The 23592-nt window shown below is 55.8% G+C and overlaps 1 protein-coding gene across 1 annotated transcript; it reads left to right on the forward strand.

Annotated features, from left to right (window-relative positions):
- Window positions 1-412: 412 nt before the first annotated feature.
- LMF2 (lipase maturation factor 2) lies at window positions 413-23119 on the forward strand. The gene is made up of 14 exons (XM_078619655.1): window positions 413-570; window positions 3418-3671; window positions 5063-5091; window positions 5981-6177; window positions 6349-6527; window positions 6846-7002; window positions 7626-7763; window positions 8699-8804; window positions 9814-9910; window positions 11915-12100; window positions 12995-13163; window positions 14808-14919; window positions 15138-15246; window positions 15536-23119. Exons 1-14 carry the CDS (start codon window positions 477-479, stop codon window positions 15962-15964), a joined length of 2256 nt encoding a protein of 751 aa, XP_078475781.1. The 5' UTR covers window positions 413-476; the 3' UTR covers window positions 15965-23119.
- Window positions 23120-23592: the final 473 nt, after the last annotated feature.

Here is a 23592-nt window from a genome sequence, read left to right on the forward strand (position 1 = left end):
GAAATCCCAAACGAACCCCACAACCAAACTAGAAATCTCAAACGCACCCACAGATAAACTAGAAATCCCAAAGCACCCACAAACAAACGGGAAATCCCAAACTAACCCCACAAATGAACGAGAAATCCCAAACGAACCCCACAACCGAACGAGAAATCCCAAACGCACCCACAAACGCACCCACAAACGAATGAATGACCGAACGTAATTTGAATCCGAGGCGTGCCGAACCGCCCGCACGAACCCTCTGCGTAAGCAACTCGCCCTGGGGGCTCTAACACCACCCTCGTCCCCGGTTCGCCTCACCCGCCCAACTGCCGCTCGGCGCTCTCGAATTGCCCCCAGGGCGTCTTTCACTTCGCGTACTTTTCCTCCGGGGGGGGCAAAAAGAAAAGGGGGGAGGGGCTCTTGAAGCCACGTAGCCGTCTCGGGACTCCAGCAAGCAACACAGCCGCCACCACCAACACCGCTTCACGATGGGAGAGGTTCACCTCGCCAGGCACATGTTCCTGTGGGGCATGGGCGCCATTTACCTGTTCGCCTTCGCCTCCCTCTACGTGCAGATCCCAGGTAAAACGAAGACGACGTTGGGGGGAGAGGAGGGGGAGAGAGCCAGATTACAACCACCCCACGCACCGAGGGTTGCGGCCTTCACCGGTGCTCGGATAGATTGCCCGGCCGAGGGAGGTGGAGCGTCTCGCCCATGGATGGGCCGGCTCTGACCGCCCGTTCGCCCGCCCGCTGAAAATCTATTGTAGAGTCGATTTAACAAAGAAAAATGTGTTTAGCAATGACATTGCGCGAATATACGAGCCGAGTATTTTATTTTTTATAATAATTGTATTGCAAAATGCACGTTTCCCCCCCCCCCCTTGTTTAGCATTGTTACGTTAGAGCCCAAATGATCCATCCATCCCATATGGCCGTTCTAACGGGGGGGAGGAATTGGACCTGCTTTGCAGCAATTTCGTGGGCATTGTCTCCTCGCGGGCCCTAAAGCTGTGTTTGCCGTAACTTTCTGCGGGGTGGGCGAATTACTCGGTTAACTCACGACGACGGGGGCTGGATTGTGATGATGATGATTTAATGGCCGAGAGAGAGAGAGTTTAAAATGCGATTCATTTTCTTTGAGGTTCCGGCACTGGCTCGTGTGAGTGAAATGAATAGGGGGAGGGGGACCCGGTGAATTTCAGAATTTGCTAGCTCGTGATTCAAAGCAATTTTGCCTCTGTGAATTTCAGAATTGGTGTGTCGCGTTAGGTAGGCATCTTATTAAACGTAGTCGACAAGTCCTCGTGGTCATTGACCAGAGGTCGCAAACGGGTTTTGATTCCTTACCCGTACCCGGCCGCACCAGGGTCGCAAACAGGTACCCGTACCCGGCCGGGTACGGGTAGCCGGGTATCGGGTAGGGTACGGGTATCGGGTACCCGGTTGCGACCTCTGTAATTGACTGGATCTTTAATGTAGTAGGTCTCATTTTGTTTTAGTCTCGGCACGATCCGACTGCAGTCCGTTGAGGTTTTTTTTTTTGGAGTAATTGTTTGGGGGCTTTGCTGACACGGTCATCATTTCTTCTCTTGGGCTTAGTCTACTCACGAAAGCCAGAGATTCAGTACAAACGCCCTTGGTTATGAATACAGTAATCATCATCGGCTTAGCCATTCGGCGAACTCTGTAAATCTGGTTCATAAGCACACACACATGCAGTCCAGACGATACCCAATTATTTTCAGTCAAACTCATTTAATTTCGTCTCGTTACAATCGACCCCCCCCCCTCGTCACACGGCGTCACAAAAAGTCAGACCCCCCCCCTCCTCAAATATGACGTCGCTGTTTGATCTTTGGTGGGTAGATGATGATGGTGATGATGGTATTGGTGGGAGACGATGATAATTATGGTATTGGTGAGTCGATGATGGTATTGGTGGGAGATGATGATAATGATGGTATTGGTGAGTAGATGACGGTTAATGGTGGGATGATGATGATGGTGGGTAGTTGATGATTATGATGGTGGGATGCTGATGATTTTGGGTAGATGATGCTGATGGTATTGGTGAGTAGATGGTGACGATGGTATTTGTGCTATTGATGTTATTTGTGGGTAGATGATGATGATAGTATTGTTGGGCAGTCTTAGTCATCGTCACGCTGGATGATTATCGTTCACTCGGTTATATTTGACTGAAATAACCAATTCACGCACCCTTGCGGGTCATAATTTTGGTGGGCACACATTAATTTTTTTTAGCTTTTGGATTTTTAATTATAAATTAATATTATGGGTTCGGAGAGAAGCGTGTATTTTTGTATCACGGGAGTGATAATTGTTAAACTCAGCTGTACATTATTGTTTTTTTTATTTACCAGGTAAGACCCACTGAGCTATATATTTTCTTTTTCAGAATCGACCTGGCCACAAATGATAGCTCAACGAAGTGGCTTATCATGTGGAAATGTATATCAGTTAAATACTCTAAATGCATGTTGATTCTAAATGTGGAGAGAAAAACCGGAGGACCTGGAGGAAAATCTACGTGGAAGGGAGAGCGAGATATGCAAACTACAAATACAGCAGGCATTGGGGTCTGGATCGAACCCATGACCTCCAGTATACCAGGCGAGGTAGTTAACATCCAGCCCATGGTGGCCAGATGTTAACCGTTACGTACATGAGAGTTCCAGATGGGCAACTTTCAACTTATTACCATGTGCCAATTGGAATATGGAATTAGGAGTGAAATTTACGCTACAGCGTTGAGGTAGCAACGTGCGGTCGTCGTGTAGCAGTCAGCACGCTGGACTTGCAATCCAATGGGTCGCCGATTTGTTTAATTTTCCCGGCGCTGCAGTTGAAGCTACGGACATGTCGCTTAAATCCTCCACCTCTGTCCACACCCTGCAGTGTACCCGGGTACCCCACACACACGCGACCACACCGAATCTATCGTGCGTGGCAGGGTACAGTGTAGGTGCTCCCACCTCTTTCGTTAAGGCGATCTGGCCAGCGTGGAAGAGTAGGCCAAACACCGTCCGCTGGGGCTATACGAACCTTGACCTGGTTGAGGTTAAATTTCGATTTAAAGCTTTCGTGACTGCAGGGATTCATCTTCTTGGTTCTTTCGGTAAAGTCACGTAGAATGGAAATAATAAAATAATAAAAATAAAACATAATAAAATAATTCTCACTTCAGACTCTGTCTTCTCGACAGACCTGTTCCGCTTGCGTTGTGGCCGAAACGTCGTGAGAATTATTTTATCATGTTTTATTTTTCTTATTTTATTATTTCCATTCTACGTGACTTTACCGAAAGAACCAAGAAGCTGATTGAGGTTGCCAACCCGCTCGACCATTCCACCGCCGCAGCATCCCTTGAACCCGACCCGACCCCCTTCCCGAATCGTTCCGCAGGTCTCTACGGCCGCGAGGGCATCCTCCCCGCACGCAAGCAGCTGAGCCCCCAGGGCAAGCCGGAGGCGCAGTTGATGTGGGAGCGCCCCACGCTGCTGTGGCTGGCGCCGCGCCTGGGCCTGGACGTAGAGCAGGGCATGGAGCTGGCGTGCCTGCTGGGCGCAGGCCTCTCGCTCGCCGCCATGGTCTTTGAGCCGATGCGCGACGCCTTCACCTTCCTGTGCCTCTGGGTGCTCTACCTGTCGCTCTACCAGGTGCGGCAAGCGATGGGTGCCAGCCACTTACCCCCCCCCCCGCCCCCGCCCACTGCAATGTTTAAACACAAATATTGGTGTGGCGGAGTTTATCGGTTGTGTTTTTTTTCCTCTCTCCATTCGGCAATGGTGACATAAATGCTGATAAGTGCTGATAACGGGACGTTTAAGGACACGGGCAGAGTGCGTGCGCAGAGTAGTGGATAGATAAAAACCATCCCCAAAACCCTCGACACATTCATCAATATCACTGTGGCTTTGAAAAGAAAAAGTACATAGTAGGTGGCATTTCAGGCAATGGCCATTATTCATGGCACATCGTAACGGTCGGCTGAGTACTAAGTCAGCCAGATGGCTTCATATATTTACTACACAGGGTCCTTTAAAAGAATGCTAACACTTACATGGGACTATCGTTTTTCATGTAAAAAGAACGGATAATGTTAGAATAGAACACGATAACAAATGTAATGTTAATAGCTTCAAAAAGACAAAGTCTCCCACTTATTTGCCATCATTGTCAACGCGTGCCTGGGATCTTCTCCAGGTGGTCTACAGAGCCCGGAAGCAGCACATGTCTCATGGTGTTGTTGCAATTTCTCAGAAGTGTTAACTATTTTTTTTGAAGCACCCAGTATTCATAGTCACAGTTGAACTCCCTTGTGACGAGGTGGTAGGGTGAGGCGGGTTGCGGTGTTCCTGTCTGCCATCTACCCAGAGTTCACCGGGAACCATTCACCAGCCCCACACCCTGCTAACTTCCACAGTATGTCCAGCCCTTAATGTTGAACTGCGGCTATTTGAGGGCCCCCCCCGCACGCCATACGCGTCTTTGGCGTTTTTGACCATACTTTACCGCACTGGTCGGCGTGGGTTGCGTGAAGGGCGCGAGAGACCCAGAACCAGCTTTGGAGACACCGCTCACTCGCCGCCGACTTTAGCCATGACCGGGAGTTGAACTCGGGCCGCCGGTTTCGATGCGCACTGCGTCGCAACGCCAGCCCTGGATTGTCTTCGTGCGTGTGCGTTCATTCTCCCGGCGCTGCAGTTGAAACTGCGGGACATGTTGCTTAAATGTACAACGTTGTGGGACGCTGTTGGCGTGAGAATGATGCGATATAAAATGAAAGTATTATTCCGTGGTCATTGCAGTGCAAACTCTTATTTAAACCAGATGGCATCCCCCTGAAAGGACATGTCTGTGTCTCCTGGTTTGTACATTAATCGTTAACAGCCATGCACAAAGAGGAGCTGAACAGGCCATATGTTTAATTCAGAATAGCATCAGGAGGTCGTAACTCCTGATTGTTGAGGATTTTGGTTGGTGCGATTTCACAGTGATAATATCTTTGTGATTGATTTTCAATGTTTTTTCTCTCATTCTCCCACAGGTTGGACAGGTGTTCCTTTATTTCCAGTGGTGAGTACAACGTTTATTCCAAATCGATACTCTTCAATCACTTCTTGAGCATGAATTAAGTAATTTGTATGGTATATTTTGTCATTACGCTTGTCAACGGCGACGTCTATGCATCGTCTCCATCTTTCCGTCTGTCCGTGACGGGAAGAGAGGGCACTGTAACTCTCGTTAGGATGATCCAGTAGGATGTAAACTTTAGTTGACTGTCGCGTTGCTATTAGAGATTTACCGCGGAGAAAACCGGGTCACAGTCTCTCTGTCCTCTCTGTGCGCTGTGAAGAAGGGTCATTGCCCAAACCGTCACCTATTATCGCTTTACCTTTAAGGCCCTGGTGTTATCAACGTGTGTGCGTGTGAGTTTATCTCGCGTATCGGACTGCGAGCTGAGGACGGCTCGATCCGATGGGCGTTGCACTGTCCCACGCAGCTATGTACATACGTGCGTTAAACTTCTTTCGCACCGTACGTTGCCAACCGTGCTAATCGGAAGTGCGGGGGAAAGACAACAAAGTAAACACAAAAAGCAGTTCTAAAGAAATTGGTTTTCAGTTTAGAAGTGCATGGCTTTCTAATATCGGAAGGAAGAGCGTTCCAGACAGCCGCGGCAGCGCACCTGAAAGCACCTCCCGATACGGTGACCATCTTTGTTTGACGGCCAGCCAAAAGCCGCCGCTGCTGCTGCTGCTGCAAGGATGACTGAGTTGGCGTGGTGGTTTATGCTCCATGACGAGATCAGCGAGGCATTGTGATGATTCACTCGCGCATTTTGTGTGCGAGTGTAACAAGCGCGACCTCGCAACGCGTTTGTTCGGCAACCGGAAACCAACAGAGCTCGGCGAACTGTGACCGCGGCCGCTTGCGCCATCGGCTGTCGCCCTCCCCCCCGCAGGGACAACCTGCTGCTGGAGACCGGCTTCCTGACGATGCTGGTGGCCCCGCTCCGGCTGATCAAGTGGCGCCCGGCCACCCAGCGGCCGCACGATGGCCTCACCTTCTGGCTGCTGCGCTGGCTCCTCTTCCGTCTCATGTTCGCGTCGGGGGTCGTCAAGCTCACCAGCCGATGCCCCACGTGGTGGACGCTGTCCGGTGAGAGATGCCCTCCAACTCCTCCTGCTAGTCTTCCTCCTCCTCCTCCAACTCCTCTGTGTAAATCTACGGTCTCTGTGCGAATCTATGGTTCTCGGTGTGAATCTATACATTTCTGTGTAAATCTGCGGGTCTCTGTGCGAATCTGTGGGTGTTTTTCTGCCCCCGCAGCGCTGAACTTCCACTACGAGAGCCAGTGCATCCCCACGCCGGCGGCGTGGTTTGCCCACCACCTCCCTGGCTGGGTGCAGCAGCTGAGCGTGGTGGCCACCTACGCCATCGAAGTGCCCGTGCCCGTGCTGTTCTTCTGCCCACTGCGCCGCGTGCGCATCTTCTCCTTCTACGCGCAGGTCAGAGTTCGAGGGACCCCCCCCCCACCACAACCCCCCCACCCGCTAGGGTGCAGTCGTCGTTGCCGTCGCTACCGCCACCACCGTCACACCACCGTCACGCCACCGTCACACCACCGTGACCACAACAGCCACGGGCCGCCGTGTGTCTACCGTTCCCACAGCCTGCCACACGCAGCCGCAGACTTTCAGTTGCTTCGGCACCCAAAGCACAGAAACTTCCCCAAGCTCTCAATGTCTTTGGCTGTTGATCGTCCGTCGTCGTCGGCCGTCATAAATCCACGTGCAAGCGCGCGCACGCGTGTCTCTCGTCGCCAGGTCCTGCTCCAGCTGATGATCATTGTTACCGGCAACTACAACTTCTTCAACCTCCTCACGCTGGTGCTGTGCCTGTCCCTGCTGGACGACCGCCACGCCTCGTGGCTGCTGCGCCAGCGTCGCCCCCCCGCCGCCGCGGCGTCCCAGCAGCTCAAGGGTGTGTGGGGCGCGTGTCGCGCGTGGCGCAAACGGACCGGGACGAGTGATCGATCGTTCGTTCACGCGGGGAGGCGGGGCGTGATGATCGACGCGCGAGCGTGCCCGGGTCTTCACGCGCGTCCCGTGTTGTGTCACGATGCCTTGGTCGACGTTTTTCTGGGTGGGATCGTACACCCACCTGCGCTCGGCGTGGCCATTGAGTAAAGTTGTCACGCGATGAACGGACGTTTTTGTGGGTCGCTCTCCCCAACACTACCTACCGCCAGGTGGTGCTCAGTGCAGAAATACGTTGTCCCCGATAAGACAGGTTACTTTTTTGTTAGTTTTTTGTGGGTTAGATCGCGTAAATGTGAACAAAACGTTCTCCACGCTTTGTTTATCACGTGACAACTTGGCTGCGTCGACGATGACTTAAGAAGGATTTACCACGCGGCATATTACACTTAGCATGGCAGTCTGACCCAGAAAAATCGATGATGAATCGTGACGGAAGTCCCTTTTGGGTTTGGGCCACGTTACCCATCCGGCCAGGCCTACAAACGCGCGCCTATGTAGCCGCCCCTTCGGCCTTAATGGGTGCTCGCTATAACAGCGGGGGACGTCTTTGCGTGCGCACGACAGGTCAACAGGCGTCGCCCTGGTTTGACCGGCTGGCGTGGCTGGCAGAGTTAGGCGTGTACGGCACGCTGGCCTTCTGGGCCATCACCTACTTCAACCTCAAGGTGGACTGGGAGAGAGGCGTCGTGGAGTCGAAGATCGGTGAGTGAGTGATGTTCACCCGTGTGTGTGTGATGTTGGCCTCCCACTCCAGAGGTCGCGTACGGGTATCGGGTACCCGATTCCGACCTCTGGGATGAAACCATGTTGCAGGCGCGGGTGGGTTGATTCTAGGAACTTTAATTGTGAGAAGAGACAAGACGTTGGGAAATGAGTGACAAACGGTTACTCACCAGTGACTCACGGCCTACCCGTACCCGGCCGCACCAGGGTCACAAACGGCTACCCGTACCCGTACCCGGCCGGGTACGGGTAGCCGGGTATCGGGTAGGGTACGGGTATCGGGTACCCGATTGCGACCTCTGTCCCACTCCCTCGTGCGCCGTGCCGGCTTTCATCGGTGCTGCTCGCTTACAGCACTTTCCCCAACAATCTGTTAAGACTATACGTGGGGGGGGGGGTCTTTGTATGTATGTGTTCTGGAGGGGAGCGGTAGTGTAGTGGTTAGCGCGCTGCGCTACGAACCTGGCGACCCGGGTTCGATTCCCGCTCACGGCCAACACCGGCTGAGGATTATTTGAACCGGTCCTGGGCCTCCCCTAGGTTGACTCGGCCTCAAATGAGTACCTGGTGCGGTGTGTAAACATCGCCACTGGGGAGACAAAGGCGGCATGGCGTGCTGCTGGTCACCAACCCCCCTGTGTTCCGTGCCGGCCTTCATAGGTTGTGCTATTCGCTAAAAGGACTTGCTCCAGCAGTCTTAAAGCTATACTGGGGATCTTTGTCTCTTATCTGTGTGGTGCGGTGTGTAAAATCATCGCCAATGGGGAGACAAAGGCGGCCGGGCATGGTGTTCACCACCCACCACCTCGTGTGTTGTGCCGGCCTCCATAGGTGCTGCTCACTAACAGCACTTGTCCCTACAGTCTGTTAAGGCTACAACGGGGGGCACATTGGTGGTTTGCGTGCGTTTGCAGGATTCACCTACTATGACTTCATGGCCTGGCTCAAAGATGCCGTGCCCATCACCATGTGGATCGGAGGCGTGTCGCTGGCATGGGAGGCTTTGGCAGCACTCTACCGGTGAGCTGCCATCTCGCGCCTCTCCCACCCCCTCGTGTGCCGTGCCGGCCTTCATAGATGCTGTTCGCTAACAGCACTCGTCGTCCTAAAATCATCATCGTCATCGTCGATGCCGACAAGGCCTCGCGGTCGCCCGCTCGACGCTTGTCGCAGAGGTTCCCCTTTCGACTCCGGTGGTTACGCGGCCGTCTGCTTTGCTGGCGTCACGGTTACGGGTTTTCCCAAATGTGAAGAATTACACCGCGAATTACTCGATTGGAAACGACACAGAAATTATCGCCCCTCCCCCCCCTGTAAAACTAATCTGTAAAACTACTGTGGCTTGGTCGGGCATTCCTGGGTAGTCCTGCTCAATCTACTGCTGGATGAAGGCCATCCCCGAACCACCCTCCTCGGCACACGCGTCCGGATAAAACCGGCACGTGTGCGAGGGAGCAACGCTCTATCCCCTGCAGATGTAACCGAGATTAGTCCGCCTTCTGGCAAGCTGTGGTACGGGCTCCTCCTCGCCGCCCACAGGAAGGGGAGGTTTACAACCCATCTGTGCGTGACCCACCAACCTTCGCCGCTGTCTCCAGAGTGCTGGGTTACAGGCAGCCCTGTGCAGCAGCGTAGCCACCACTGGCCGGCTAATTGGGCTTGCGTCATAACCATGATCAGAAACTTCTATTTAGACTGCAGGGGGTTAATCCGATGAGCTATGCAGCTCTTTTTTTTCGCAGCTGTCCAGTAGGGGTGGGTCAGCAAGTTACAACGATAAACAAATTGCATGTATATGGGCAAGGCAGCAAAACAACTACAAAAACAACATAAGTCCCAGACCACATGTAGACAACAGACGGTCCCTAAAATTATTGATGCAAGGTGGTTAACTGTGTGTGTTCGTGTGTGCCTGTGTTCGTGTGTGTGTGCGCGTGCGTGTGGGCCTGTGTGTGTGTGTGCGTGTGTGTGTGCGCTTGTTTGCGTGTGTGTGCTCGTGCGTGTATGCGGGGTGGTCTGGCTGTGGAAGCTGTGCGTGCCAGCGTGGATTCTTCTGGAAGTTTTGGACGACGCTTCAGTGCGCCATCTTCCTCTTGGCCACGGCCGGGATGTTCACCATCAGCTTGGTGAGTAGCGCGCGTGAGCGTGTGTGCGTGAGCGAGCGTGTGTGCGTGTGTGCGTGCGTGAGCGAGCGTGTGTGCGTGCGCGAGCGTGCGTGCGCGAGCGAGCGTGCGTGCGCGTGCGTGAGCGAGCGTGCGTGCGCGTGCGTGAGCGAGCGTGCGCGCGCGTGCGTGCGTGCGCGCGCGTGCGCGAGCGTGAGCGAGCGTGCTTGTGCGCGCGTGCGCGAGCGTGAGCGAGCGTGCTTGTGCGCGCGCGTGCGCGAGCGTGAGCGAGCGTGCGTGCGCGTGCGTGCGCGCGCGTGCGCGAGCGTGAGCGAGCGTGCTTGTGCGCGCGCGTGAGCGAGCGTGCTTGTGCGCGCGCGTGAGCGAGCGTGCTTGTGCGCGCGCGTGAGCGAGCGTGCTTGTGCGCGCGCGTGAGCGAGCGTGCTTGTGCGCGCGCGTGAGCGAGCGTGCTTGTGCGCGCGCGTGAGCGAGCGTGCTTGTGCGCGCGCGTGAGCGAGCGTGCTTGTGCGCGCGCGTGAGCGAGCGTGCTTGTGCGCGCGCGTGAGCGGGCGTGCTTGTGCGCGCGCGTGAGCGGGCGTGCTTGTGCGCGCGCGTGAGCGGGCGTGCTTGTGCGCGCGCGTGAGCGGGCGTGCTTGTGCGCGCGCGTGAGCGGGCGTGCTTGTGCGCGCGCGTGAGCGGGCGTGCTTGTGCGCGCGCGTGAGCGGGCGTGCTTGTGCGCGCGCGTGAGCGGGCGTGCTTGTGCGCGCGCGTGAGCGGGCGTGCTTGTGCGCGCGCGTGAGCGGGCGTGCTTGTGCGCGCGCGTGAGCGGGCGTGCTTGTGCGCGCGCGTGAGCGGGCGTGCTTGTGCGCGCGCGTGAGCGGGCGTGCTTGTGCGCGCGCGTGAGCGGGCGTGCTTGTGCGCGCGCGTGAGCGGGCGTGCTTGTGCGCGCGCGTGAGCGGGCGTGCTTGTGCGCGCGCGTGAGCGGGCGTGCTTGTGCGCGCGCGTGAGCGGGCGTGCTTGTGCGCGCGCGTGAGCGGGCGTGCTTGTGCGCGCGCGTGAGCGGGCGTGCTTGTGCGCGCGCGTGAGCGGGCGTGCTTGTGCGCGCGCGTGAGCGGGCGTGCTTGTGCGCGCGCGTGAGCGGGCGTGCTTGTGCGCGCGCGTGAGCGGGCGTGCTTGTGCGCGCGCGTGAGCGGGCGTGCTTGTGCGCGCGCGTGAGCGGGCGAGCGTGAGCGAGCGTGCGTGGGCGTGCGTGCGTACGTGGGCGAGCGTGCGTGTATCTTAGTGGCGTGAGCGTGCGTGTCAAGACCAGTGGCTGAAGTGTTTAGCGCGCTGCCCTACGAAACCTGATAAGCTCAAGTTCGATTTCTGCTCACGGCTAACCTCTGTGATGAGTATCTGAATCGGGCATGGGCCTCCCCTAGGTCGGCTTGGTCTTAAAATAAATGAACACCCCGTGCTGCGTGTAAAGACATCACCGACGGGGAGACTGCATCCTGGCATCGTGCTAGCCCCACCACCCCCACCTCGTGTGCCGTGCCGGCCTTCATAGCTGCTGCTCGCGATAACGACGCTTGCCCCAGCAGTCTGTACCAATACCCGCCATTCGCCGCCAAGTGACGGTGACGTCACCACGGTACCTGTGCCAGTCCAGGTGCACTTTGAGGCCACGCGACGTGTCGAAGGCTCGCTGACAGGAGGTCATGGGGACAGACCCAGCAGGAGCCATGGGTTGACCGACCGAGATGACCGGCAGATCCACCACCAGCTGTACCCTCTACCGCGCCTCTCCGTGGTGCTAGCCACCCACCACACCGCGTGCAAGTGCGTCCCCTGTCCGTGGCCCAGCCTCGGAATCGATCGGGCGGCTTCGTCCTTTCGACCTGCGCCGAAGCTCCACGCGACCCTCCGGGACTTCCCGGCGCACGGTCGCGCCGCGCCCTCCCTTCCCCTGCCTAGCTCGGCTGGCTCCGCGGGTGGCGACCGTCACTCTCCGTGTGCCCCCCCTCCCCATCTCCCCCCCCCCACCAGGTGCCGTACACGTACCTGCAGCAGGACGCTCATGCGGCCCTGTGGCCCGGCGTGCGTCGTGCCCACTCCTCCCTCGAGCACCTGCACCTCACGGGATCCTACGGGCTCTTCCGCCGCATGACCGGGGTCGGGGGTCGCCCGGAGGTCGTCATCGAGGGCAGTCACAGCATGAGCGGCGGCTGGAAGGTGCGCGAGCCGGTGTGGGATGGGGGGAGGGGGGGTTGGTGATGAATGGGCGGGCGATGGCCGCGGCTGGCGGACGTGCTTGTGTTTTTTTGCCGTGGTGGTGGTTGTTGTGGTGGTTGTGGTTGTGTGCGTGATGGTGGTGGTTGTGCCATTATTAGCAAGCTGCGTTGCGAATCTGGCGAACCGAGTTCATGTCCCGCTCACAGCCAACACGCTATCGGAAATGGTCCTGGGCCTCCCCTAGGTCGACTTGGTCTGGTGTTGGCCATCCACCCCCCTCGTGTACTGTGCCGGCATTCATAGGTGCTGCTCGCTAACAGCACTTGCCCCAACAGTCTGTTAAGGCTATATGGAGGGGGTCTTTGTATGTGTGTGTGATCTGGAGCAAGGCGGCAGGGCGTGGTGCTGGCCTCCCACCCCCCTCGTGTGTTGTGCCGGCCTTCTTAGGTGCTGCTCGCTAACAGTATTTCTCCCTACAGTCTGTTAAGGCTACACGGGGGGGGGGGGGTCTTTGAGATGGTGTTTGTGGTGGTTGTGGTGATGGTTATGGAGGTGGTTGCGGTGTTGGTAGCGGTTGTAATTTGTTTGTAATGGTTGTGGTTGCGGTGTTGATAGCAGTTGTAGTACGGTTGTAATGATTGTGCTGTTGGTAGCGGTTGTAGTTTGGTTATAATGGTTGTGGTTTGCGGTGTTGGTAGCCGGTTGTAGTAAGGTTGTAATGATTGTGGTTGCGGTGTTGATAGCGGTTGTAGTACGGTTGTAATGATTGTGTTTGCGGTGTTGGTAGCGGTTGTAGTACGGCTGTGACGCCGGCGGCGTCCTCGTTGTCCGTGACAGTTGTCGTTTCCCGCGGCGGCGGCGTTTTTGTTTGGCTGCGTGTGTTGGCGCTGCCAGGAGCTGGAGTTCATGTACAAGCCGGGCAACGTGAGCGCCGCGCCTCCCGTGGTGGCGCCCCACCAGCCGCGCCTCGACTGGCAGATGTGGTTCGCCGCCCTTGGGGATCAGCAGCACAGCCCCTGGTTCAGCAGCCTCCTCTACCGCCTGCTGCAGGGCAAGCCAAACGGTAATGGCGCACGCCCTGCCGTGCCCCCGTGCCCTGCCTTGCCATTCGCTGGGAGCACTTGCCCCAACGTCCGGTGTAGGCAGGATCTTTGTCCTTGATGCATCTGTGTGTGTGTGTGTCTGTGAATCAGAGGTCGCAACCGGGTACCCGATACCCGTACCCTACCCGATACCCGGCTACCTGTACCCGGCCGGGTACGGGTACCCGTTTGCGACCCTGGTGCGGCTGGGTACGGGTAAGGAATCAAAACCCGTTTGCGACCTCTGCTGTGAATCTACACGTATTTGTCTTTGTGTGGGGCCTATGTTCGTTCGCGCGTGTGTGTGTGTGTAATCTTGTTCATGAACCCGGCGACTCGAGTTCGATTCCCGCTCACGGCCAACACCGGTGACGATTATGTGAACCGGTCATGGGCCTCCCCTACGTCGACTCGGTCTCAAATGAGTACCTGGTGCGATGTGTAAACATCGCCACTAGGGAGACGAAGAAGGCCGGGCGTGGTGTTGGCCACCCACCCCCTCGTGTGCCGTTTCCGGCCTTCATAGGTGCTCGCTATAACAGCACTTGCACCAACAGTCTGTAGCGCCTGTAACAGGCTATATGGGGGAGCTTTGTTTTTGTCTTTGTATACTTTTGTGTCATTCGGTCAACCCTGGGCCTCCTGTGAACTCCCGCCAAAGAGCCTTTGACTCTTCACGTGGCCTCAAAGTGCACCTAGCTTGGCACAGATGCCGTGGTGACGTCACCGGCACTTAGTGGCGAATGGCGGCCGTTGTCGTTTGTGCGTGTGGGTTATCGCGCTGCGAATCCTGCTGCTGTCTCTGCTGTAGGCCAATCAGTGTCAAAGACAATGCCCTTAGATTATTATCAGAGCCATGTTTGTTTGCATGTTCAGCACAAGTACTGTTTGTGTGTGTGTGGTTAATGCGGTAACTTCATTCCTTGCGAAAGGTTTCATCTATTCGGTGTTTGAACATCTTAACGCCTCCTGTTTTATTGGCATTCCTGCCAAACGCCGGCGAATAAACCCACCGCGAGCGGTCTGAATGGGCGCGGCGTAGGTAGGCAAGCGAGACGTTAAATAAAATAAAAATCAAACAAAAAGCCTACGCATTTCACAAGTAGTACTAATCACATACCTGCATTTCCCATAAATATGCTAAATTCCTCTTGATATGCAAATTATTTTGTCAAGGCGCCCTTCCCCCCTTCCAACCCAGCTTAAATATACTCTCCAAGCGTGGTGGTGTTTCATTCAGACGCTGTCTCCCCGACATTGCGTTGTGGCCGAAACGTCGTGAGAATTATTTTATTATGTTTTATTTTTATTATTTTATTACTTCCCTTCTACGTGACTTTACCGAAAGAACCAAGAAGAAAAAATGTCGACGCTTACGCCGACGGTAAACACGCAAACTCCAGCTGAGCCAACGAATAAAGGCGGTGGTCACCGCTCACGGCCGCCGACGTCGGTGACGATTACCTGAACCCGGAGCGGCGTGTCAACATCGCCGCTCGGGAGACGAAAGGCGGTGACGTCCATCCCCCCCCCCCCGCGCCGTGCCCACCTTCGTAGGCGGGGGGGGGTGGGCGATCTTTGCCTTGCGTTGACGCGCGTGCCCCCCTTCTATCCCTCGCCGCCAGTGGAGCGCCTGCTGCAGGTTGACAGGAGCCGCTACCCGTTCAGCGACCGCCCCCCCACCTTCCTGCGAGCCCAGCTCTACAAGTACTCCTACACGAGCCCCGACAAGAACGGGTGAGCACGCGCGCACAGAGACGTAGACCCCCTCCTGTGCGTAGCCTCGGCGGGCTGCTTGGGGCGGGTGCTGCTCGCCGGAGTGCCGGACTTTGACGTCGCGTTCCACGTTCGCGCCGGAGGCGATCGACCTCGTGGTGGCCCCGGGGGGTCGCGGCAGCGTTTTGACCCCGGCGGGTTTCCCCCCCACCCCCCCCACCCCCCACCCAACCCCACAGGTCGATGCCGGGCGAGTGGTGGCGCCGCGAGTTGGTCTCGGAGTTCTACCCGGCCGTCTTCCTCGGAGACCCCACCTTCGACGCCGTGCTCCGGCAACACGACTTCAAGGTGAGGGGAGGGGGGGGGGCACGGCGGCACCCACGGTGGCACCCAGAGGGGCACCCACATGGGCACCCCAACCGACGGCGGCCTTAAACGAGTAGCCGGGTGCGGTGTGTGAACGCCATCGCTGGGCAGACAAAGGCTCCCGTGCGTGGCCACCGACCACGCGATCTGCTGCTCGCTGACAGCACTTGCCCCGACAGTCTGTCAAAGGCTACACGGGGGATCTTCGTCTTTGTTGTCCGTCTCTCCCCCCCCCCCCCTCACCCCCCCCCTTCCCCCCCTCCCCCACCAGGACCGCGGAAAGCCGAGGCAGGAGCCGGAGGGCGATTCTGCGTCGCCGATCCTGCAGCTGCTGAGCGGCGCGCGCGCCCTCAGCGAGCCGCACACGGGGCCCACCGTCGTCTGGTCGCTCTTCTCCGCCGCGGTGGCGGCCGTGGCGCTCGCGGCGCTCTTCAGACGGGTCCTGGCGCCGCGGCGGCACCCGGCGGCGGCGGCCGGCGGCGGCTCGGTTGGCGGCCGCGCACGCGGCGGGCGAGACAAGCCGGGCACAGGCGGCGGGCACGGCGCCGGCGACGCGCGGAAGAACGGCGGCGGAGATTCCGGCGCCAAGCAGCGCGGCAGGGCGGACGATGGCGGCAGCGGTGGCGCCCGCGGCAAGGCCGGCGGTGCCGCGGCTTCCTCTCCCAACGCCGGCAAGGGCAAGAGCAAGAAGAGAGACTGAAGCGGAGTGCGGGGGGTGGGGGGGCGGTGACGTAGCAGGGCGGCTGTCCTAGGCGGGCGGTCTCCGTGCGTGCGATTCGACGGTTCCGGTGAAACGGCACGGCCACTGCCACGGGGCACGGCACTGGCCGCGTTCGTTTCGACGCCCGGTTTGGCGAAACGGTCTTTGCGGGATTCGTTGGTTTTTTGTTTCAGACACCAAACGGCTTGTGGGGGGGAGGGAGGTTTTCTTGAGCGTGTTTTTTTGTTGCCCACGTTGCTTCGTGACGAGCGGTCGAAAGCTTTCCGCTCTGTCGCTCGCGCCCTCCTGCAAAGGCACCGGCCACTCTTGGCTTTGCACGGCACGTGCAAAAATGTTCTTATTTTTTGATGATCGTGCGTGTTTGGTTCAGATTTTCATTTTGTAATTCTTTTTAATTTTCTAAATCGGATATCCGGGTGCACGTGTTGTGTTTTTTTAGTTAAGATGATACATCAATGAACTGCAATCGCGTACAAAAACCTCCCGAGCACGTTCGACAACACTGCCCCTAGAATAGAGGTGTTCTGGGTGGTTAGATCGCGTGAATATAAACGTGTCGTTAAGCCCGCCACCACCCGACACGGCCAATTAGTGAAGGTTCGTGTCGCATAAACATATCGTGGCCAATTCGTTCCTAGCACGGCACACACCAGTTGTGTGTGGGAGTGAAAACCCACAGCGACGTTTACAATTCGAGGTGGCGTGGCGTTTCGCCGGTGATTACAACAACCGGCATCGTCAGGCGATAGCCACAGAGTTGTGGGGAAATCCTCTCCACATTTTCGGCCTTAAAAAGTCGTCTTCAATCGCGTGTTTAGTTTGCGTTTGTCTCGTTCTCGTTGCTAATTGAGCACAGACGGCACCAATTCTGATCGATTTTTTTTCTTCACCCCCCCCCACCCCCCCCCCCCCCCCGTCGCGCCCTCTCTAAACCTCCCCCTGATTTTTTAAAATCAAACTCTGCACACTTTTCGTTGCTCTTTACGTGCGTCACAGTGTTATTAGAAATCCCATGAATATAACAAAAGCTCATCACCGTGAAATTGCCACCTTTCCACAGGGTCGCATTTATAGTTGACGGGACACACACACACATATATATGCATATCTAAAAAAAATCAATCGGACGGCCGTTAGAATTAACACGTGGTCTTTATATACTAGAGGACAACACGTTGAGGTGGCAGACCGGCGCACGGCCATCTCGCTCGTTCGCATCTTCCTTCGCCGCCCCTCGTTCGTTCCGTCCAACCGTCCGTCCGTCCATGCCCGCTGATTGCACGGGTCGCGCAAAGTCGATTCCATTCTCTCTACGTGTGAATGTTCAACTTACTTAGGCACCAACGTACATTAGCCAACCGTGCTAATTGGAGGTGCGGGAGAAAGATGACAGACGATGGGTCTCTGTGTGAGTCTATGGGTCTCTTGTGAGTCTATGGGTCTCGTGTATGAGTCTATGGGTCTCTGCGTGAGTCTATGGGTCTCTGCGTGAGTCTATGGGTCTCTGCGTGAGTCTATGGGTCTCTGCGCGAGTCTATGGGTCTCTGCATGAGTCTATGGGTCTCTGCGTGAGTCTGTGGGTCTCGTGTATGAGTCTATGGGTCTCTGCATGAGTCTGAGTCTCTGTGTGAGTCTATGGGTCTCTGTGTGAGTCTGTGGGTCTCCTGTGTGAGTCTGTGGGTCTCCTGTGTGAGTCTATGGGTCTCCTGCGTGAGTCTATGGGTCTCTGCGTGAGTCTATGGGTCTCTGTGTGAGTCTGTATGTTGAACTTTTTCTTGGCACCACCGTACATAGCCAACCGCGCTACACGGCGGTGCGGGTGGGGGGAGAAGGACCACAAACTAAACACAATTTGCAGTTTGAAAGAAACGATGTTGTCAATGTAGAAGACGATTTAACAGTTGCATAGCTCCCAGTGGCTCCCTAAATATCGGAAGGGGAGAGAGCGTTCCAGACGGCCGCAGACGCACATCCGAAGGAGCCGCGCGATGATGCGGTGATCACCGCCTTTATTCGTTGGCTCAGCCGGAGTTTGCGTGTTTGCCGTCGGTGTAAGCGTCGACTTTTTGTTCTGTTTTTAGTTTATTTAACGTCTCGCTTGCCTACCTACGCCGCGCCCATTCAGACCGCTCGCGGCAGGTTTACTCGCCGACTTTTGGCAGGAATGGCAATAAAACAGGAGGAGTTTAGAAGTTCAAACACCGAATAGATGAAACCTTTCGGAAGGAATGAAGTTACCGCATTAACCACACACACACACACAAACAGTACTTGTGCTGAACATGCAAACAAACATGGTTCTGATAACAATACATGGGCATTGTCTTTGACGCTAATTGGCCTACAGCAGAGACAGCAGCAGCCTTATTCATGGCCCATGCTCACCGGTGTGTCGCCTTTTGGCGCTGTTCTCTGGTCTGACACTGGCGGTGAGACTAGGCCATAAAGAAGGCCGCTGTCTCTGCTGTAAGCCAATCAGTTTCACAGACAATGCCCAGAAATTATGATCAGAACCATGTTATGTTTGCATGTGCACCACAGGTACTGTGTGGGGCTAATGCAGTAACTTGATTCACTTGTAAAAGGTTTCCTCTATTTGGTGTTTGAACATCTGAACACAACTCCTGTTTTATTGCCAGAAAGCGTAAAAAAACTCTTCTTGTTTCTTCATACTTTGATGATGGCAAAAAGGTCCCGTGTTGTAGCTGCTCACCCCGAGTTGTTAATTTTCTGAGTGCATTCTCCTTGTACTGCTCTCTGGCGTGACACTGGCGGTGAGACTGGGCCCTAAAGAAGGCCGCTGTCTCTGATGTAAGCCAATCAGTTTCACAGACAATGCCCCCATGTGTTATTATCCGAGCCACGTTCGTTTGAATGTTCACCACAAGTACCGTGTGGGTGTGAACATCTTAACACAACTCCGGTTTTATTGCCAGAAAGGCGTAGAACCCATTCTTATTTTTCGTGCTTGGACACTGGCGGAAAGGCTGTGTCGTTACCCACGACTTTCGACAGTGTTATGCGTTGCACTCTCTCATCGCGCTCTGGTGCCATGGCAGACGTAGCTGCCCCCCACCACACGTGGAAGTGTATCGATTATGATGATGATGATGATAATAATCATTTAGTGTACTAACTCGTTTTACTTTGGGGGAGCGAAATACAGCCGCGGTGGTGTTAATGGTTGGCAGAGCAGCTTGACCTGCAATCCCAGAGGTCGCCGGTTTTAATCGGATCTCCCGGCGCGGCGGTCCAGACAACGGTTACAGGTCGTTGCTTGTGTCAAACCGGCGGTATATGAATGGGCAGCTCGGTGCGTGTGGTGGTGGGGAGGGTAAATTGTGCGCGCTGCAATTTCTTCAAACATCCTCGCGTGGAGGCGGCTTCTGCCAGCGGTGTTACGACGAGGAAATTGCAGCTTGGCTCGTGCCTGTACCTTTTTTTTTTTACTTTACTTGACTTTACTTCTGCCTTGTTGTTCATCGCATTTCTAAGGCTTGTTAAGCCACCTGCCAGGGCCGCTGGGGCACAGGGGTCTGTTGGTTGCGAGGGTTCTCGTTGCCGCGAGCGCCGCCGGGAACCCCCGGACTATCGCGATCGATCGGCGTCTGTCTCAACGAGGGGGGCCCTTCCTTGGTTTGTAAAAGTTCTCGCTAATCATGGAAGGAACACGCAGCACGTGGGGGGGGGGGGGGGGCGGAGGGATCAGGGGGGGGGGGTGGCGAAAAACGTCGGACGATCGCACCGGTGGGGGACAGACGCGCGATACGAAACGCGACAACGCGTCGGGCGGAGAGCCACGGAGAAGTACAGAATTATACCGTCGAGGACTCTACGAAATAATCTGTGCGCCGCGCAGCTGATACGTGACACGGACTCGCGGGTTAGGGGTCGCGCACTTTCCGTTGGCGTCGTGATCGCGTCCGAATGCTCTAGGCGTGAAGTTTAGCGTCGTGCGGTGGTCCTGTTGTAGTTCGTTGGGTCTTAGCTGTAGCCAGGGTGCCGTCTACTCGCGATCGGATGTGTTTGCATCCTTCGCCGTGTCTGTCGGTGAATCGTTCTTCGCTGTAGCCGGGTTAAGTTGCATCGTGTAAAAATAACAATATTTGAGATATATGTACGTACGCATGCACGCGCGCGCACGCACACATATATATATAAATGACGCGCTAACGCCACGAAACATCGCGGTTGAAGTTACGGCAAGCTGACGCGGGGTCGGAGTGGTGGACTGTTCACCCGGCGCGACCGAAGGTGCCGTGGCCCCTTTTGTCAATCGGCGCGTGCGGAGGGACGCTCGGAATTTCGCGGGGAGGACGTGGGGGCAGCTTTGTAAGTTGTGGAGTGTAACGTGGCGAGGTGGATGCAGTGGTGGAAGAGGTTGCGGTGTGCGGGAGACGCGTCGTGTAGAGGGATGGTGGGGTGAGCGACTTGTAGGTTCGGAACGCAGCGGGGGAGAGCCTTGTAATGGGAAGCAGGAGGAGGTAGTGATGGGTGGGACGCGTGGTGAGCAGGGTGAATGGAGGAGGAGGAGGCGGCCAGGTCAGAGAGACGTCAACTGCAGTGGCACCCAGAAGTTGACAACCTGAAGTGAGGTGTAGATGGCGGTGGCGGTGGTGGTGGTGGTGAAACTGTCGGTGCGTTCCTTGGAGAGGCAGCTGCTGTAACAAACTGCAGGCTAGCGCAGAACGCAGGGCGTGTGGTGGCGTCCTCCAACGCGTCACGCCACAGCGCCCTTGACTTGTGTGTGTATGTGTATATATATATAAAACGTCCGCTAATGATTTACGTACGCATCATGTGACTTATTAAAAGCCCCCCAGCATCAGCTGGGCAGAGATCGTGACCGATTCTTACAGCTCAGCTGGAGCATAGCAAACGCCCCCTTCCACCCCATGCTTTGCTGTAATTCCCCAACCCTCTCTACTTTCTGCAGTTCCCCTGTTGGCCAAATCTGTCGGGGGATGACGAGTCCACGGGGGTCATGGACTCCCACGCGACCTTGAGAGACGAGTCACTCTGCCCTGTCGCTCGCGTGCAGTTCTGTCGTGAAGGTCCAGACGTAGGTGATGGTCCAGATGTGACGGTCCAAACGTAGGTGACGGTCCAGATGTGACGGTCCAGATGTGACGGTCCAGATGTGACGGTCCAGATGTGACGGTCCAGACGTAGGTGACGGTCCAGATGTGACGGTCCAGATGTGATGGTCCAGATGTGACGGTCCAGATGTGACGGTCCAGACGTACGTGACGGTCCAGATATGACGGTCCAGAGGTGACGGTCCAGATGTGATGACGGTCCAGACATAGGTGACGGTCCAGATGTGACGGTCCAGACGTAGGTGACGGTTCAGACGTAGGTGATGGTCCAGACGTAGGTGACTGTCCAGATGTGACGGTCCAGAGGTGACAGTCCAGCGGACGGTCCAGACGATGTAGGCGATGCGAAAAGTGTTCCCGAAATGTCAGTAACCGCGGTCGAGCGAAAGCGCGTTTCCTCGCCTGAACAACCGGCCCACACGTTCAGCGAGGACTCCGCCGTGCGGCGCAAGCGCCACGATCACCGTCGATCGGCCGTTCGGCCGAGTTTCCAGAACCGCTACATCCACGATTCGTCGTCGCTCATTCAAAACGCGGATTATTTCTTCCCCGACTGTGAAATAAGAGCAGCTGTTAACCCGTTTTTTTTTTACCGGAGGACCCGGAGAAAAAATCCCACGACCACGAACTCCAAATGTACAACAGGCGTCAGGGTCGGAATGGAACCCACGACCTCCCGTACACCAGGCGAGGTAGTTAACATCTCCTAGCCACCGCGGCGCCCCTACGCTGTACTACGGTACAGCGTCGCATATCCGACAGTCGCGTGTGCCCGCCCCGACCCAGTTAACCGCCCACACACCGCAGTGCGCTTTCGGCGCGTGGTGTAACTCTGTCGTGTTGCGTACTCGCGGTCAGAACGTCCAATAATGTAATGGCACGGTGACGCATCCTCTGCCTCGCGCGTAGAGTCGCTTCCAAAGCACGGCGAGGTGTCGTTCCCCGTGTCCGCTAACCTGTTTGTGCACCCTGTGACGAATTGCCGAATGGTGGGTCGCGTATCCGACCCTGGTTCGCGTATCCGACCTTGGGTCGCGAGCCAAGGTGAGAGACATTATACCTGCGATGAAGTCGACAGGCTTGATTCATAATTGTAACCGGGGCTTAATCCAACACCATGGAACCTTCCTGGTTGAATCTCGCGTCTGTGGGTTTATTGTGAAGTTCCCGGACGATATGGCGGGGCCTGTGAGTGGTAAGATGATGGATAGATTGGAGAGGCACCCCAGCACCAGGGTTGATATTACTCCTGCTGCTGCTGCTGCTTTGTCTTGGTACTATACGCCCCTACTGCTTCACAGTGGTCGTTAAAGGATCCCGGTGACGTCCTGCGGAAGAGTAGGCCAAGTGTGTGTGTGCGCGCGCCAGCGTCACGGTCCACGTTGTTGTTAAATTGAGTAAATATCACAGCGGAAAAACTAAAAAAATCATCACTACATTTTTTGAATTTTCACAACAGCAGCAGCAGCAATTATCGCCACCCCTCCTGCGAAAACGTGGCAGGACCCTCGTGAAAAAACGATTAACGAGACTCGCTGAGGCTTGCCCCCGGGGTAAGCGACCGTTGTAATAATAACAATAATACCCTAAAATCTAAATAATGATGATACCGTAAACATCTAAATAATGATAAAGCGACCCTAGGAATAATGATGATACCGTAAACATCTAAATAATGATAAAGCGACCCTAGGAATAATGATGATACCATAAACATCTGAATAATGACAAAGCGACCGTAAGAATAATGATACTAATCAAATATAAACAAATCGAGAATTTCCATGGCGCCGTCTCGCGTGTCTCTGGCAATGGGCCCCCCTGAGTGACCACGTGCTGTGTGTAGGGGGAGCTTGGTGTGGAGGGGAGGAGCGTTGTGGGGGGCTGACGTCACAACGGCTTAGGTGACGCGCACGTGACTGTGACGTGGAGTGACAGCTGGCAGACCTCGTGGGCGTTAGCGTTGTGTCACGCGTGTCGATCCGTCTTTCGGTGTTCGAGACATTCACCACTATATTAAATCCTTCTGATTAAACATGCGCGCGTGTGTTTGTGTGTCTTTGTGCGTGCGAACCCGAGTTCGATTCCCGCTCACGGCCACCACCAACACCAGTGACGATTATCTGAACGGGTCCTTAGCCCTTGCCATCGGTTGCGAGCATGGTGAGCGAAAGGAAACATTGAGACGATAATTTTTATTTTATTGTGTTTTTTTACGCGAGGGTGGACCGGGAATTTTAAGCAAACGGCACTTCCAACCTCGTGCTGTCAATGGCGCAAACCTTGAAAATCCTCGCTGGGACCCACAGAGGGCAACATTGCATCTTCAGCAACGGCCGCTTCCGCAGCTCCACACACCAGAGGTCGCAATCGGGTACCTGATATCCGTACCCTACCCGATTACCCGGCTACCCGTACCCGGCCGGGTACGGGTAGGCCGTGAGTCACTGGTGAGTAACTGTCACTCATTTCCCAACGTCTTGTCTCTTCTCAGAATTCAAGTTCCTA

This window comes from Lampetra planeri, chromosome 64 (assembly GCF_965212315.1).
Source record: "Lampetra planeri chromosome 64, kcLamPlan1.2.h2, whole genome shotgun sequence".
Lineage (NCBI taxonomy): Eukaryota > Metazoa > Chordata > Hyperoartia > Petromyzontiformes > Petromyzontidae > Lampetra > Lampetra planeri.